Source organism: Sminthopsis crassicaudata, chromosome 2 (genome assembly GCF_048593235.1).
Source record: "Sminthopsis crassicaudata isolate SCR6 chromosome 2, ASM4859323v1, whole genome shotgun sequence".
In the NCBI taxonomy this organism is placed as follows: domain Eukaryota; kingdom Metazoa; phylum Chordata; class Mammalia; order Dasyuromorphia; family Dasyuridae; genus Sminthopsis; species Sminthopsis crassicaudata.
In genome coordinates, this window is record NC_133618.1 from 287988110 (window position 1) to 288006903 (window position 18794).

Here is an 18794-nt window from a genome sequence, read left to right on the forward strand (position 1 = left end):
AAAAATTATTGGTTTACCTGAAAGCCATGACCAAAAAAGTGCCCAGGTAATCATCTTCAAGAAATTATCTGATATTTTAGAATCAGTAGGTATATTAGGAATTGAAAGACTTCACCCATCACCTTGTGAAAGAAATCCAGGTATATTGTAGTCAAATTCTAGAACTCTGAGGTCAAGGAGAAAATATTGAAAACATTGAGAAAGAAACAGTATTATGGAGTTACAGTCAGGATAAGATTTAGCATCTTCTACATTAAGGGATCAGAGGACTTGAGATTTGATATTCTGGAGAGCAAAGGAGCTAGGATTACAACCAAGAATCATCTACCCTGTGAAATTAAGTATGCTTTTTGGGGAGGGGATGAATATTCAAGGAATTAAAGGACTTTCAAGCATTTTTGATGAAAAGATCAGAGGCTGAATAGAAAATTTGAATTTCAAAATACAGGACTCAGGAGAAGCATAAGGGGATAATCAGGAAAGGGAAATCATAAGAGACTTAATATAGATTATCTGTTTACTTTCTCATTGTTAGGCAGATAGAGGGAGTGTTATCTATAGACAGAGGGGACAGTTGTGAGTTCAATATGAAAGAGTAATAGAAAAAAAATTAAAGATTAAGAAGGGAGTATATTGGGAGAAAAGAAAAGAGAAAAGTGGATTTGTGTAAATTATTTGCCACAAAAGAGGGGGAAAAGTTTTTGTAGTGAAGGAAAAGAGGAGGAAAGAAGGGAGAGTGAACAAACCTTACTATAATTAGAATTGGCTCAACAAGAACATAACATATACACAATATGGTTATTGAAATCTATATTACCCCATATGAGTAGTCAAATACAAAACACTTTTGAGAAGGGAACAGGGTAAAAGGAGAACAATAACAAAATAAACTGTTGCTGAATATAATTAGAAACAGTAATTTTGAAAAGAATTTTGAAGTTCCTCTGATGAAGGCCTCATTTCTCAAATGTTTAGAAAAGTGAATCAAATAAGTCATTCAACAATTGATAAATGATCAAAAGATAATCTATGCCCAAAGGGCTCTAAATCATTCACATACCACCATTAGGCTTGTATCTCAAAAGAGATTTTTTCAACAAAGGAAAAAGGCCTATAGGCACAAAAATATTTGTTGACAGCTCTTCTCTCAGGAATTTGAAAGAATGTACATCAATTGGGAAATAACTGAATAAATTGTGGTATGTAATTATACATATTTTTCTATAAGAAATGATGAGCAGAATGCTCTCAGAAAAACTTGGAAAGTCCTATAAGAGGTCATGCAAAGTGAAATGTACTGTGTACATAGTGTAAATAGCAATATTGTGATATTATCAGCTGTGAATGACTTCACTCTTCTTAGAAATACAATGAACCAAGAATACACTGAAGGACTTAAAATGAAAAATGCTATCTATATCCAGAGGAAGAACTTATTGAAACATACTTTTTTTATACTTTATTTGTCTTAAGGATTTTGGGGGGAGAATGAAATTTATATTTTCTTTCATAACATGACTTTTATAGAAATATTTAGATTACTTCACATGTGTCTTCTCAATATGGATGGAAGGGAGACAATCTGGAACTCAAATATTTAAAATGAGTGTAAAAATTATTTTACATGTAACTGGGAAAAATAAAATATTATAAAAAAGCATTATTGAACAACATAAATAAAATGAAATTCCCAGGAGCACCAAATAACTGTCACTTATGATAGTGTATCAATTACACAGTACCAAATTGTATCCAATCCAAATTTTCTCTTTTATTCCATTTCTGTGTCATTGCATTTATTGGTTTACTCTTCTATACCATGTGTACCAATTATTTCTCTTATTCTCAATAGTAAAGTCCAGGTCAAGATCTTGGTTACATTCTATCACCTGGGTTCTCTGGTACCTCTAAGGGTTTGGCGTACATACTTCTTTGCCACTGACTACAGACTCTAAGAATTATATTATTTCAATTTTAGGAGTCTAAGCATCCCAATTCTATTTAACCATCAGATTAATCTTTACAAAAGAATATTTACTTCAAAAGTGTAACATAAAAACATTCCTTCTAAGATCTGGTGTATAATTTCTCCACTACCTACTTGGTATCTGAGGAGAAGCATTAGCAACATAGTTTAACTCAGGATTAAGCCCACCAAGTTCATAGTCCCCTTAGCTTCCTCTGTCCAACTGACTGGCAGCATCTGGACTGGAATCTTCACTCCAAGGTCCAGTATTCCAATCTAAGTACACTTAGAACTGAAGAGGACAAATGAAGTAAAACTCAAACCCCAATCCTGTTTTCAGGGACATAGCACCTAAAAGATGCTGAAAGGAACCTTCCTTTCTCCCAAATTAGTGCACAATGCTTAAACCATGGATGAGGAATACCTGTATTCTTGGAGATGATCAATACAAAAGAAAATAAAAAAGCCTCCATCAGCTATATTTAAATGCAAATGACACATCCAGATCTGGCTACAGAGTCAATGAAAAGAAGTTTCTCCCATTCATGTGGTAGGAGAATACAGAAATGTTTTCTTCCAGAAACAGGTATTTGGTGTTTCTCACAAGACTGCCTCCATGTGAGCTGGCCATGCACCAAAGCCTGGTTATACATGCTGTCCAGATTTCTTCACCTGAGGATGTGTTCATAATATGTGACACCTCCTCCTCACTCCCCTTTACTTAAGCCTCTCTGTTTCAATGCAATATATTCTTCCATAATTATATTCATTCCATAGATCCTATCCATATATCAGAAATCCTTATCCAGGCAACGTGCTTCATAACTTTAGAGTCTCAAGTTCATCTTTCTTATTTGTATACATACATAAATATATATCTATGTGTTTTTTTGTATTTGTATATGGACATTTGGGATATATGTAGTGTGCAGGGAGGACTAGCAACTCTGGTGAGAAGGTTTGCCAAGCCCTTTTTAGGGCCACTCATCTACTTTGGTGTCCACCTTTCACCTTAGTGTCTTGTGGCTCCAAGAAGCTATATCATGTTCAATTTTGTTATTTCCAATTCCTTAGTTAATAATCCTAAGTAGTAATGATTTCAATCCACAAAATGCCTGTTGGATTCTAGTGGTCAACCAATGATTCACAGAGCCCATTTTGAAACTCACTTTTCAATATTAATGTCATTTCCAAAAGTTTACTTCTCACTTTCTAGCTATCAAATACTGAATACTTAAATCTAAACTTACCATTTTTATGAAGATTAATTCTATAAAATGGACCTTTATCTTTTTCAATGATAATGTGACTCCTTAAACAAGGACAATTTATTGGAAGTTCAATTTTAAAAGGTTTCAACACTTCTGTAATAGCTGACGTAGGAAAACCTGCTAGATGATCATGTTTCATAATCTTCATTATATGAGCAAACCCAGCTGAGCTAAACAAAAATAAATTTCATGTTTTTTAAATGAGCATAAACACAAGGTTAATTTTTTTTTCCTCTAGGCCATTGGAAGGGATACAATTAAGCAAGGACTGTAAGAACCCAAAAGGTGTCTAGGTAATGTTTGAAAGAGATGGGTTGTATTAGAATATTCTGGTAGCTATGTGAACATAGTAAGTGAACTTTTGTTCTTTTCTCTAGGCCACTCTTGTCCATCAATCTCTAAGGACTAAATTAGATTTATTTTCACATGTGGCCTGTTTTGATATTTTACCTAAAATGCTGCAATTTTACAAAATGCATGAAAAAGAAATATTTGCGAATAGATTTTTGTAATCTAAAACTATTTTCAGAAATGAAAATATAATGTAAAAGAGTGAATTAGAATGCTAAAACAATGGGATTATGCTGCAAAATTATCACTCTTAAAAATAGTCAGCAAAATCTCAAATATCACTAGAGAACAAAAAGTTAGGACATTTTGCAGGAGCAGACAAAGTCAATAGGTAGAACAGCATAAGGTGTCCCTCAATCAGGGAAGGGATGGGGAAAGTTAAGGCAGTAAGCAATCAGATATAGCTGATATATGTGCAATTATGTAAAATATTACAATATTCATCAATTTATATAAGAAGTCCTTAATAAAAGAAAAAATAAAGTGATAAACAGAATGATTCAATCAAATTCATTCAAATATCAATTCTTTCTCTAGAGGCAGATGGTAGATTTCAACTTTAATCTCTTGAAATTGTCTTGCATCAATGTGGTATTGAGAATAGCTCAGTCATTCACAGGCTTTCATCAAACAATATTGCTATTACTGTGTACAACATTATCCTGGTTCTGTTCATCTTCTTGTTCATCAATTCCCATTACATCTTTCCAGGTTTTTCTGAAATCAATCTGCTTGTTGTTTCTTATGGCACAATAACATTCCAATACAAGCATATAAGCTTGTTTAGCCTTTCCTCAATTGATGGAAATCTCTTTGATTTCCAATTCTTAGTCACTACAAAAGAACCATTGCTACAAATACTTTTAGACAAATATGTTATATATGTATATATATATATGTATATATATATATAAAACATATTTGTTTAATATATATATACATGATAAAAGCTAGCCAGCAGTATTGCTGAATCTAAGGCTATGCAGAGTTTTACTTTGAGGCATAGTTCAAAATTACTCTCCAGAATTGTTGGTCAGGTCACAACTCAACCAAAAGTGTCCCAATTTTCCTACATCCCCTCCAACATTCAAGATTTTCTATATTTCTCATGTTAGCCAATTTGATAGGTGTGAAGTGATATCTCAGAGTTGTTTTGATTTGCATTTCTTTTATCAATAATAATTTAGAGAATTTTTATGTGAGTATATATATTCTTTATCTGAAAACTTTCTTCATATCCTTTGACCATTTATCAAATTAGGAATAACTTGCATTTTTTATAAATTTGACTCAGTTCTCTATATATCTGAGAAATGAGGCTTTTATCAAAACTACTTATTTTTTTTTAGTTTTCGGCTTTCTTTATAATTTTGGTTGCATTGGCTTTGTGCAAAATTTTATATAATCAAAATTATTATTTTACATTTTGTAATTCTCTGTCTTCTTTGGGCCTAAGTTCTTATTTCATCCATAAATGTGACAGATAAACTATTAATAATAAACTATTCCATGTTTTTATAATTTGCTTCTGATATCCCTTTAGGTATAAGTGATGTACCTTATCTTGGTATAAAGTATGAGCAGTTGGGTCTCTGGCACAGTTTTCTAGTTTTCCTAGCAGTTTTTGTCAAATTACGTATTTTTTGTTCCAAAAGTTTGGATTGTTGGATTTATCATAGATTAGATTATTGTAGTCATTCACTGCAGTGTAATTTGTATCTAATCTATGCCACTAATCCATCTCTGTTTCTTAGCCAGTACCAGACTGTTTTGATACTACTTTGATACAGTTTGAGACCTTCTTTTGCATTTTTAAAATTGATTTCCTTGATATCCTTGGCCTTTTGCTCTTTCAGATGAATTAAATTTTTTCAAGTTATGTAAAATAATTTTGACAGCTTGATTAGTATGAAACTGAATAAATAGGTTAATTTACATAGAATTGTGATATTTTTATATTGTCTTGGCCTATTCATGAACAACTGAAGAAAAGGGAATATCAAGGAGAAGAGACTAATCACTGGTATTAAAGGTCAGAGAAGTCAAAGAGAATGGAGATTGTGTTTTTTTTTTTTTTTCTTTTCTTCTTTTTCTTTAATTTTTTTTTTTTTTTTGTTAAATATGGGATGGTTCTTTGGTAGAAGGGAGGAGGAGGTAAAAATTCAGGTGATAGAAAAACAAAAGATATATATATATATATATGTATATATATATATATATATATATATATATATATATATATATATATATATATATATATATATATATATATATATATATATATATATATATTTAAAACAGAGCCCCCTTGAAATAATGGAAAGTAAATGCAAAAATCAAGAAAAACAAACCAGATATAAGTGAATAAAGAGAAGGGATAATTTAAAGATGTGATGATTACATTGGAATAGTGAGAATTGTTGCAAAGCAAGTGCTCTGAGACTTAATGTAATCAAGTATCAATCAGAGAATGAGCTTAAAAAGTAGGAATTAACTTTATATTCAAATAGAAAACAATACAAAGAAGAAAGAAATGATAAATAGAGCAGGAATCATTTGAACCTCTTTTTCACGTGAACCAGTCAAAAGAGGGTGGAATAATAATACATTCATACATACATATATACATAGATACATATATAGACACACACATGGAGGAGAGAGAGAGAGGGAGAGGGTTTGCAATTCAACAAACAGCTGAAGGAAAGAGAGAAGAGAGTGTTGAATAGGAAGGGGAAATTTAGTGAGGAATACCAAACAAAACAAAATTTAACTTCAGAGGTATGATGTAGAAGGGTTCAAAAGTAAGCATAAGAACCTTGATTGGAGATCTGAATGAGGATAAGAGAAAAGTAGTGGGGCTGCAAGAATGGACTGTATCAAACATAAGAGCATTTTTTCTGACTATACTTTTTTTCTTACCATCCTTTTCTTTGTAAAGATGGGAGATGGACAAGAGAAAATAGTATAAGATTATAAAATGTAGAGAAATAAACAATCAGCTAAATATAACTATGAATGCAAATGGGATGAATTCATTCAAAATGAAAGAGCACAGCAGACTAGAATATAAAACAGAATACAACAATATGTTGCTTACAAGATACACCATAAAGTCTCATATGAGTTAAAATTAGATTGAATAACTTTGTGAATCAAATGAACTCAAAAAATCAAGAGTTGCAAATCTGACCTCAGGTAAGGCAAAAGTAAAAATAGATTTGATTAAAAGAGATAAACATGATAAATTTATCATGCTGAAAGGTATTGCACATAATTAATTTCAGTTATTTATATGTGCACTAAAAAGTGGAGCTATGATGGCAGAACAGAGGCAGGACTCCAGCTATGTTTTCCCCATATATATTCCCTTTCAAATGACTTAAAATAATATGTCAAAACAAATTCTTTTTGAAATAGCATAGACAAAACAAAAAAGAGATTGAAATAAGATATTTTTCTAGTCCAAGGCAGATTGGTGAGAAAAATCTGTGACACTGTGGTAGAGACTACCCCCAAGTTTAGACAGTGGCAACACCTACAGTAGGTCTAGAAGATGGATACAGCAGCAGCAGCTTTGGGAATTTACAATTCATAGACATCTCTAGGGATCCAGGATCTTGAGCTGATTCCGGGCACAGAATTGAATGATATTTGACAACTTAATTGTTCATATGCACTTTCAGAGCAGACAGGAATGCCAGCACTTGCTGCTAAGGGATATAAAAAACCCAAGGTGATAACAGAAGAGCATTGATGACCTCTCCCTAGATCACACCATTATGGAATTACTGAAAACTTACAAACACTTAAAACTAACAATGAATCCAGTTTAACAAAGCCTAAGGCTTAAGTCAATGAATCCTTACCTTAAAATGACCAGAGCCCAGTTAAGAAATAAAGAAATAATCTAAAAATTATGAACCTATTAAAAAAACTGACCTTATAATGAAAATCCATTACAGTGATAAAGAAATTAAAATAACATTTCATTATTTATTATTTAAAATTTTGAGGTACCACCTCACACATTATATTGACTATTATGACAAAAAAGGAAAATTATAACTACTGGAAAGGGTGTGGTTAAATCAGGACACTAACATATTTGGTGCAATTGTGTACTTATCTAGCCATTCTGGAGAGCAATTTGAAACCCCACAAAGCTATTCTGTGCATAACTTTTATCCAGGAATAACCTTACTAGGTCTGTATCTTAAGAGGGAAAAAAAGGCCTATTTATTAATATATATATATATATATACATATATACATATATACACATATACATATATATATATATATATATACATATATATATGTTAATAAATATGCCAACTTTTTTTGGTTGTTGCAAGTATTGGTTATTAAGGAGATGCCTATCACTTAGGGAATAGTTGATCATGTGGTCTATAATTGTGATGGAATACTAAGTCTGCTATAAGAAATGATAGATAGCATGCATTAAGAAAGCAGGTGTCAGAAAAACCTTGGAAATGTTTACATATACTGTTGTTGGTGTTGTTTGTCTTTCATTCTTTTTTTCTTTTTCAAACATCCAATTCTTTTTTCATGTGTATTAACTTTAATAGGTATTTCTTTATGAATCATTTCTTATTCTAATTATTTGAATTTCTTGTTTTCTTATTGCTACAGACAAAATTTCTAATACAATGTTGAATAATAGGGGTGATAATGGGCAACCTTGTTTCACCCTTGATCTTATTGGGAATGTTTCTAGCGTCTCTCTATTATAAATAACGCTTCCTTTGGGTTTTACAGATGCTATTATTTTAGGGGAAACTCCCTTTATTTTTATGTTCTCAGGTGTTTTTTTTTTTTTTTAATAGGAATTGGTGCTGGTTTTGTACCCAGATGAAAAATTTCTGCATCTAATGAAATTATATGGTTTCTGTTTGTTTTCTTATTGATATGGTCGATTATAGCAATAGTTTTCCTGATTTTGCATCAGTCCTGAATTTCATCATATTGTATTTCATCATGATGTGTTAAATTGCTGTCATCTTTTTGATAATATTTTATTTAAAATGTGTGCATCAATATTCTTTAGGGAGATTGGTCTATAATTTTCTTTCTCTGTTTTGGCTTTTCCTGGTTTAGGTATCAGTACCATATTTGTGTCATTGGAGGAATTTGGCAGGACTCCTTCTTTATCTATTTTTCCAAATAGTTTAAATAATACTGTAATGATAGCTTTTTCCATTTCTTTTTTTTTCTAAAAATGAAATATTTATGCAATTTATTTCCTCTTCTGTTAAACTGGGTAATTTATATTTTTGTAAATATTATCCATTTTGATTAGATCATCATACTTTCTAGTATACAAGTAGGCAAAATAGTTGCTAATTATTATATTAATTTATTTTTCATTGGTGCTAAGTTTGGCCATTTTGTTTTTCATGCTGGTTATTTGGTTTTATTTCTTTCCTTTTTTTTTTCCTGAGGCTGGGGTTAAGTGACTTGCCCAGGGTCACACAGCTAGATAGTGTTAAGTGTCTGAGACCAGATTTGAACTCTGGTCCTCCTGAATTCAAGGCTGGTGCTCTATCCACTGAGCCACCTAGCTGCCCCTTCTTTCTTTTTTCTAATCAAATTAACAAAAGTTTATCTTTTTGTTGATTTTTTCATAAAACCAACTCATTTTTATTAGTTTAATAGTTTTCTTAATTTTAATTTTATTAATCTCTTCTTTGATTTTTGGAATTTCTGGGGGGGTTAATTTTTTCTTTTCCTACCTTTTTTTAGTTGCATACTCCGTTCATTGATTTCCTCTTTCTCTAATTTAATTCATGTCAACTATTTAGAGATATAAAATTTCCCCTAAGATTTGCTTTGGCTACATCCCATAAGTTTTGATATGTTGTTTCATTATTGTCATTCTCTTGTAGGAAATTGTTTCTATGACTCATTATTTGCAATTAGATTATTTAATTTCCACTTAGTTTTTAGTCTATCTTTCCCTGCCTCTTTATTGAATATATTTTTCATTTCATCATGTTCTGAAAAGGAAGCATTTACTATTTCTGCCTTTTTGCATTTGTTTGTGAGATTTTTATGTCCTAATACATGGTCAATTTTATGTAGTGCCATATACTCCCGAGAAAAGGGTATCTTCCTTTCTGTCTCTATTCAATTTTCTCCAGATATCTATCATATCTAAGTTTTATAGGACTCTATTAACTTCCTTAGTTCTTTCTTGTTTATTTTGTGATTAGATTTTTCTGATTCTGAGAGGGGAAGGTTGAAGTCCCACACTAATCTAATTTTGCTGTCTACTTCTTCCTATAACTGGCTTAGTATCTTCTCTCAACATTTGGATGCACTTGGTGAATATACATTTACTATCATTGTTTATAGTACACTTTAACAAAATGTAGTTTCCTTCCTTATCTCTTTTACTTATATGTATTTTTACTTTTGCTTTATCTGAGATCAAAATTGTTTTTGTTTTTGTTTTTGCTTCAGTTGAAGCTTAATAAATTTGGTCCCAACCTTTTATCCTTATTCTTCATGTATTTCTGTATTACAAATGTATTTATTGTAAACAACATATTATGGGGTTCTGTTTTTTTTATTCCAATTTATTATTCACTTCCATATTATGGGAGAGTTCATCCCATTCACATTCACAGTTTTGATTATTAGGACTGTATTTATCTCCATCCTATTTTCTCCCCTGCATTTACTTTTGTTCTTTCTTTCCACTCTTTCCATTAGTAGTGTTTACTTTTGACCCTGTCTTCTACCTGCCTTACCTTCCATCACTCCTTTTCTTTCTATCCTTCCTTTTAGAGTTTCTTCCCTCTCTTCTATCCGGCTGCCCCCTTTTCTTTCTCTTTTCTCCCCCTACTTCTTTAAAGGGTAAGATAAATTTCTGTACCCAACTGAATGATCGAATTATTCCCTCTTTGATGCAAAACTGATGAGATCAAGCTTCATACAATTCTCATCCCTCCCCCTTTCCCCCTCTAGTGTAATAAGTCTTTTGTGCCTCTTCATGTGATCTAAATTGTCCTATTATACCTCCCCTTTCCTTTCTCCCAGTACAGTCCTTTTTCTACCTCAATGTATTTTTCTTTGAAATAGCATCAGAGTTCACTCATATCCACACTCTTTGGACATGTATGCCCCCTCTAACTGCCCCAATATAATTCTCACAAGTTATAGATCTCATTTTCTTATCTAAGGATGTAAAGAGTTTAACTTTAAAATTTCATGTATATATTTCCCCCTCTTTACCTTTCTATGTTTCTCTTGAGTCCTATGTTTGAAGATCAAATCTTTTGTTTAGTTCTGTTTTTGTTTTTTTTTTTTTCAATATAAATGACTGAAAGTCTCTTATTTCATTGAAGATCCATCCCCTCTGCTGAAAGAATTCTTGGCAGTAATCCCAGATCCTTTACCTTCTGGAAGATGGTATTCCAGACCCTCTGATCCTTTATTATAGACATTGCCACATCCTGGGTAATCCTGACTGTTGCTCTTTAATACTTGAATTGGGGGGCAGCTAGGTGGCGCAGTGGATAGAACACCAGTCTTGAATTCAGGAGGACGCGAATTCAAATCTGGTCTCAGACACTTAACACTTCTTGGCTATATGATCCTGGGCAAGTCACTTAACCCCAGCCTCAGGGGAAAAAAAAACAAAAAAACTTGAATTGCTTTTGTCTGGTAGCTTGCAGTATTATTTCCTTGAGATTATAGTTCAGGAGTTTTGCAACAACATTTCTTGGGGTTTTTCTTGTGGGATCTCTTTCCAAAGGTGATCCATGAAATCTTTCATTGAGTATTTCTCCATCCTTTTCTAAAATGTCAGGGCAGTTTACCTTGGCGATCTCCTGTAGAATGCTATCTAAGCTCTTTTTTTAGTCATGGCCTTCAGGTAGACCAATAATTTTTCAATTGTCTTTCCTAGATCTATTTAACAAGTTGAGTGATTTTCCAAGGAGGTATTTTATATTTCTTCCATTTTTCATAATTTTTAATTTGCTTGACTGATTCTTGATATCTCATAGAGTCATTATCTTACATTTGACCTATTATTGTTTTTAATGTGTCATTTTCTTCAGTTAGCTTTTGTATTTCCTTCCACTTCATTAATTCTACATTTCAATGTATTGATTTCTTCAGTATTTTTTTTTTTTTTTGCATTTGGCCAATTGTATTTTTTTAAGGAATTGCCTTCCTTTTCCAAGCTGTTAGCTCTCTCTTGCATACCTCTCTTTTCTCATTTTTCTTCTATGTTTCTTATTTGCCTTTTTAAAAAATTTTATGAACACTTCCATGAATCCTCTTCGCACTTGAGACCAATTCATATTTTTTTCTAAGATTTCTTCTGTGGACATTTTGTTCTCATCTATTTGGTGCTTTGCTTTTTCCTGTCAACACAGTAGTAGCTTTTTATGGTCAAGGTTCTTTTCTGTTTCTTGCTCATTTTCTTTTCTTTTTATATTTCTTCTGTGATTTTTTTAAATTGGGCTCTGCTCTTGAGGTAAAAGTGGTGCTGTACCAAGCTTCCTGTGCAGCTCTGAATCTTGGTTTTGAGCACAGGATACCCTTGTATTTGCTAGCTTGCTCACAGCAGGAGTTGCTTTTCCTGCTCTTTCCAGGAAACAATTTGTTTTTCCAAAATTTGCCTTCTGATCTAGGACTGGGGGCTGCCCCACTAGTTGTTGCTATGCTAAGTTTAAGACCCTCTCACTGGCTTTCCCATCTCCATCTCAGATGATCTGATCATCCCTTTCACCCCAGTGAAGTCCTTCCAATCAATCTAACTGGAAAGTGGTTTCATTCCATCAGACTCTGTTCAAAAGCTTGGTTTCACATAGTTTTCAAGGGAAACTGGGAGAGCTCAAGCAATTTCAGTGCTTCTTCTCCTTCATACGTGAAGAGGACCATGACATCAGGGAGGTGATACCATGATATGCAAGTGAATTGGATTTCAGTGAAGGAAGGCTATGTAAAGTTCCCAGTCTTGCTTTTTTCTTCAGAGCTATGAACTAGCAATGCCAGAAAGATAGAAATGGCTCTGAATGTTGTGAGAGACATCAGCTTTTTAAGCTAAGATCTTTAACAGGTAAAGTCCAGGTAAGAATTGAGATAAATGATGGCCTCTTTTAATCATTAAGAAAAGAATCAATCTGGGAGAGAAAAAACAGCAACTTTGCTATTTACAATCAAAGACCTGAAAATGATATATGCAGTGGTTGGAATAATAAATAACATGTGTGTGTATGTGTGCATGTGTGTGTGTCTATAAAGCATATTATATATTTAAGGTAGTTAGTACAAAAATTATTATGGGCTTAAAGCACCCAATTGTTTGGGTTTTTTTCAGTTAAACTTTTGTTTAACAGTGCTTTCTCTCCTTCACTGTATAGTTGATTTTTTAAAATCCAGATTTATAACTTGATATTTTTTCCTATTAAAGTCAATCTTAATAAATTTAGCCTATTTGTCTCATCTATTGATTTTCTTGGTTCCCATTTATGTTCTCTAAGTGTGTCAGTTGTCCTGGTTTTTTTAGTTGTCAATTTGATTAGCCTGCCAACTGTAACCTCATCTCTCCTGCTTATTCATAAAGAGATCAAGACATGACTTAACAAACTTTCATGTACTTAATTTAAAGTTTTCTTGATTTGGTCCACAAGAATATTTTGAAAGACTTTGTCAAATCACTTGCAGAAATGCAGACTTGTCACATTACTCTACTAAAAATTAAATTCGTTATTTTCAATTGAGTCTAATTCTTCAAAACCCTATTTGGGGTTTCAGTAAAAAAAATACTGAAGTGTTTTGCCATTTCCTTTTTTAGCTCATTTTTACATTTGAGGAACTGAGGCAAACCAAACTTAAGTTACTTGCATAGGATCACATGCTAGTGTGTTTGTAAGGCTGGATTTGGACAGTGCTTTATCCATTGGGCCAATTTTGCCTCCAAATTAGAATATTATTGCCTATTTCATTGTATTTATTTTTCCAATCTAGGAAACATTTGTTAAACACCTGCCTTTACTCAGAAATAGAAAGATCTTTACAAAATTGGATTCTGCTATGATCAGATATTAATGTGTTCAGCTTTGGGCACTATTGAAAAGTTGTTGACTTAGGGAAGAACCACCAGAGGGATAATTGGTAAGAGTCTGAAAATTCTGCCTTGTTAGAAGTAATAAAGTGGCCCTTGGAGGTATTAGTCTGCAAAAGAGAAGACATATAAATGTGATGAACTGATATAGGGTGAAGTGAGCAGTACCAGACTACTGTGCACAGTAACAACAATATTGTTTGATGATCAATTGTAAATGATTTAACTAATACAATTTCTAAGGGCTCATGAAAAATTGCCATTCACCTCCAGAGAATGAACTGATGGAATTTGAATGCAGATGGATGCATACTATTTTTCACTATACATTTTTCATGTTCATTTGAGGGGGCTTGTGCTTTCTTTCACCACATGATCAATGTGGAAATTTTTTTGCATGATTGTACATTTTAACCTATATCTAAGTGTTTGCCATCTCAGGGAGAAAGGATGGGAGGAAGGGAAGATGAAACAGAATTAGCCACTCAAGTTTTTAAAAAGATTGTTAAAAATTGTTTTTACTTGTAATTTGAAAGAAACAAAAAATGAGAAATAGACCTTGACATCAACAAAAATCAGAACTTCAGTTTAAAAAAAAGTTATCTAATTCAATCTCTCCATCAAGTTGATTGAGGGGCTGGATGTATAAGACATTTATCTAGATTTAATGTTAATAGATTTGTTCCAATATCCTGTCTCATTTTTTTTTTTTTTTTTACATTTTGATTCTGTCATCAGCTGTATTGGAATTGCCAATCAATTTTCTGTCAATTTACTCTCAGATCTTAGGGCTTATAGTCACAGTTACTCTTATGAATTTAGGTTATGTTATTGCTTATTTTCATTTAAACATATCTCTTCATTAGTTTCTTAGTCATATTACTGTGACTATTTATCATCCAAGACAGTGATGGATTCTCTTACCTTCATATTCATCAAACAGATCTCAAAGGCCTTAATTTATTTCTAACATTCAGCATCAGAACATAAAATTTAATTATCTGGAATAAATCATAACATACTTTGATGTTAATTGTTTTCCAAGATGAATATGGCTAAATCTTAAGTCCATATCATATTTCCCAGCGTCAGCCATGGGTTCATAGGCAAAGAAGATAATTTCAGTTGCAGTGAGATACTGTGGAGCTAGTGAAGTATTAAGTGCCACATTTCCATCTATCTGGAAAGAGAATTTTTAAAATGTCATATTTAAATATTTTTCTTTTGAACTTGAATAATACAAAAATACAGAATATTATTCAATACAGAAAACATTAACACTTCTAATTTTATGTTAGTTCAGAAAAATATTCTTTTAAAATTTATTCTCTCTCCAAGTAATAATTATTACATTATTTTAATATAAATATATAGATATCTCACATGTGTTTATGTCCTGATTTTTTCTATGTATAAGGGATTGTGATTGACTGAGGAAAAATATTTCATTCTACTTCCCCCAAAATCTCTTTTAAGATTTTTTAACACAGACATGGCAAAAATGGACTTGGTCAACTTGCCCTGGTGCCTTTATTAGTCTGAAACAAATAAGTGACAATAATTTTTAAATGCACATACATTTTGTAAAATTAACCTATGAAAATAGATTTAATGTCTAAAGGAACTTAGAAAGTGCACCCAATTCCTAAACTATCCTACTCTTCCTCTGAGAAGTTTATAGAGAAAAAGTAATTGAGTCTCTACTTTAAGATGAGAAAATAAATTTTGTACTTCTATAGCAGATAAATCCATAGGAAAAAAATATTTTCTTTATATTTTCAAAATACCTTTTCCAAATCACAGGTCTATCATTTTATTCAGTGATTTATCTTGAAAATATCAATCACCTTGGATATATTAGGAGAGACAGCTCAGAGCCTATATATTAGCTTAAAAATCCAAAATAAAATTCATTAGGTCACCACTATCTTCCCAGTATGTCAGGCTTGCAGTCTAGGATTGATTCCTCCCTGTCTCTCATGCACCAAATCCAACTGTTACCTAGACCTTTTGATTTTATCTAAGTATCTCACATACACCTACTTTTCCCTTTTGAAAATGCCAAAACTCTAGCATAGGCGCCCATCTTCTCATGCCCAGACTATTGCTCGTGGGTATGTGTGCCTCAAATCTCTTCTCACTCCATTCAGTTCCATTCAATCCATTCTACATTTAGCCACTAAGTTGATTTTTTTTTTTTTAAATTCAGGTCCAACCATGTTACTCCTATCCCCCACTCAATCCCAGTGACTCCTTATTACAACCAGGACCAAATACAAAATTTTCTGTTTGGTATTCAAGCTCTTTATCATCTCTTTTTTCAATCTTTTTACATCTAACTCCCCACCATGTACTCTTTGATCTGGTGACATCGGCCTCCAAGCTGTTCCACAAAGAAGTCACTCTAACTTTAAGAATCCTCTGGGTCTTTTCTTTGGCTGTCCTTCATGCGTTGAATGTTTTCCCTCCTCAACTCTGACTTCTCTAGATTTTTTAAGTCCTAATTTAAAAGGTCACCTTTTAAAGGAAGATTTTTCCCAACCCTTATTTCTACTCCATTCTCTCTGTTGATTATTTCCCATTTGTCCAGAATATAACTTGCTTTCTATGTATTTGTTTGCATGTTGTCTCCTCTTGAGGCAAGGACTATCAATGACTTTTTTGTATTCTCTGCACTTATCACAGTGGTTGGTAAAAAGCAGGCACTTAATAAATGTTTGTTGTTTGTATTATTGATTAAAATCTGCTAGCCATATTACTGTAATACCTTGAAATTATGGAATAAAGCATATTCTTAAAATATGCATGTATTTCAATTTTACTGTACAAATTCTTCTATCCTAACCCATATGTATTTCTTGTGAGATGACACTTTGTAACTATTAAAAGGCCCAAACTATCAACTGTCAATTGTTTTCACTTATACCATTCATAAATTGTTGGAATTTTGTCAGGTACAATAAAATGTATGTATTGTATCACTGATTTACTTTGGTTGGAAAATACATGGAACACAAAGATTATCTCTGTATTTGGAATATCAGAAGAAAAAATTGAGATATCAATCTATATAACTCTAGATCCATAAAACAGTTGCACACAATATGTATATACACACACATACACATACACTTCTGTTTTATGTAGCGTGATCTATATACAAACACTACCTATAAGTATGAATATGCCTAATTATGTGTATATATGTGTGCATTGTGTATACATATGTCTATATACATCCATTTATGATATATAAATATATATACACATACATACCTACACACACACACACACACACACACACACACACACACACATATGGAGGCAAAAGTGAGAATCAACCATTTCAGGAAGTCAATTTGAATTCGATTTGTCTTATTAGGATCATACTTCTATCAATTTTCTTGAAGGCTCACGTACATTTTCTAGTCAAGATATCATTTGCTTTTTGAATCAGAGGCAAGTGCTAACTTCAATAATGGTATATTAGGCCATCATTAGGTGCTATGAATTAATGGAGACAACACTAATTTAAAATTGGTGTTTCTGAAAGCAGCATAACAATATATCTATAAAGTATGCTAGTCCTGTGCTACTGGAAGTGATTTTAAACATTGTTTTAAAAGAACAAGCAGTTTCAACATGTATTATCACTGACCGATGTTAGTGCTGATGTAGATAACAGAGGCTCTTTATTTATGCCATTATATGTATTACTTTTAAGAGTGACTAAAATTCCAATGCCTACATGGTCATAGTATATTTCAAAAGTTGTTGTTTTGATTTTTCCATATTGAGTATAAGTTCTTAATCCTAATAGAAGCAAAAGAGAAAAGAATTTTTAAAAAGAAGCCTTGTTTTTAAAAAAATAAAATAAGAATGGATACAATAACAAGATCATTTGGTAGAAATAGAAGTGTATTTTTCCCCAACAAAGTTCATAAACTCATTGAAATCTATCCATTGACCCTGGTTGTGCATGGACTTTCAGGTTAAGCAGTCCTGATATGTAGTATGCACTAAAATGTCTGAGGTCACACAAACAGAGCAGAGCCCAGCTGGTACAGTTTGATGCAAGGTTTGATGCAAGTCACATCCATACACACAATATTACACAAGACAAAGATACTAATCATAACTTATATATCCCTCGATTCAAGACTCTCTCATGATACATTAGAATCTTTCAATACAAGAAAACTTCACATATTAGAATATAAGTCCTATGCAACACATGACAGAGCATATAATATTTGGAAATACTAACAAAATACATATGCCACCTGCTAAAATATCAACGTACTTCAAAAGCAGTGAGAAAATACATTAAAATATCATATAGTTATGATAACATGACAAAATAGTCAGGATAATATAAAATATAGCACCTATCACATTACAAGATCAGAAGGCTTAGAATATCATATTCTAGAAGGTAAAAAAACTAGAATTACAACCAAGAATAACCTACCTAGAAAAAATTAGAATAATCCTTTAAAGGGGAAATTGATATTTAATAAAATAGAGGACTTTCAACCAAAAAAAATCTACTTTTCTACATTTGATGATGATATTTTTATGGCTTAATAAATGGCTAATTTTTGTAAAAGTGTCATGTAGAGCTATCTTTTTTTTCTATTCTTTAGTTTCTATTCCCATTCAATTTTTTTCTAAAGGTGTATCATGTCTACCTTTTCTGCAATTCTATTTATCTTCTCAACTTTTTTCATTATTTATTTTGTGGTCATGTTTATCTAGTTCTGAGATGGAAAAGTTGAGGTCCCCTACTAGCATAATTTTATTTTCTATTTCCTTCTTTTCCTTTTCCTTCAAACTTTTCCTTTAAGAACCTGTATGTTATACAATAGTCAAGGCCTATAGTAATCTAATATTTAATAAATGTCCAATCTCCATTTTCTCAAATAAGAACTCACTATTTGACAAAAATTGATGGGAAAACTGGAAAATAATATGTCATAAACTTGACATAGACTTAACTCTCACACCCCATATCAAAATAAGGTCAAAAGGGGTACATGATTTGGGCAAAAAGAATGATACCATAAACAAATTAGGAGAGCAAGAGATAATTTATCTATCA

General features: G+C 32.1%; 1 protein-coding gene across 2 annotated transcripts in view; it reads right to left on the reverse strand.

Annotated features, from left to right (window-relative positions):
- Nucleotides 1–18794, reverse strand: part of CATSPERB (cation channel sperm associated auxiliary subunit beta) — a 124814-nt gene that overhangs the window by 34473 nt on the left and 71547 nt on the right. For both annotated transcript variants that reach the window (XR_012486431.1, XM_074289619.1), the window contains exons 16-18: nt 17352–17506; nt 14716–14873; nt 3217–3407 (exon numbers count right to left, since the gene is read on the reverse strand). Coding sequence is in view for 1 of the 2 variants with exons in the window: in XM_074289619.1 (XP_074145720.1) it covers nt 3217–3407; nt 14716–14873; nt 17352–17506 (504 nt within the window). In the remaining variant the exon portion in view is untranslated. The remainder of the gene's footprint in view (nt 1–3216; nt 3408–14715; nt 14874–17351; nt 17507–18794) is intronic.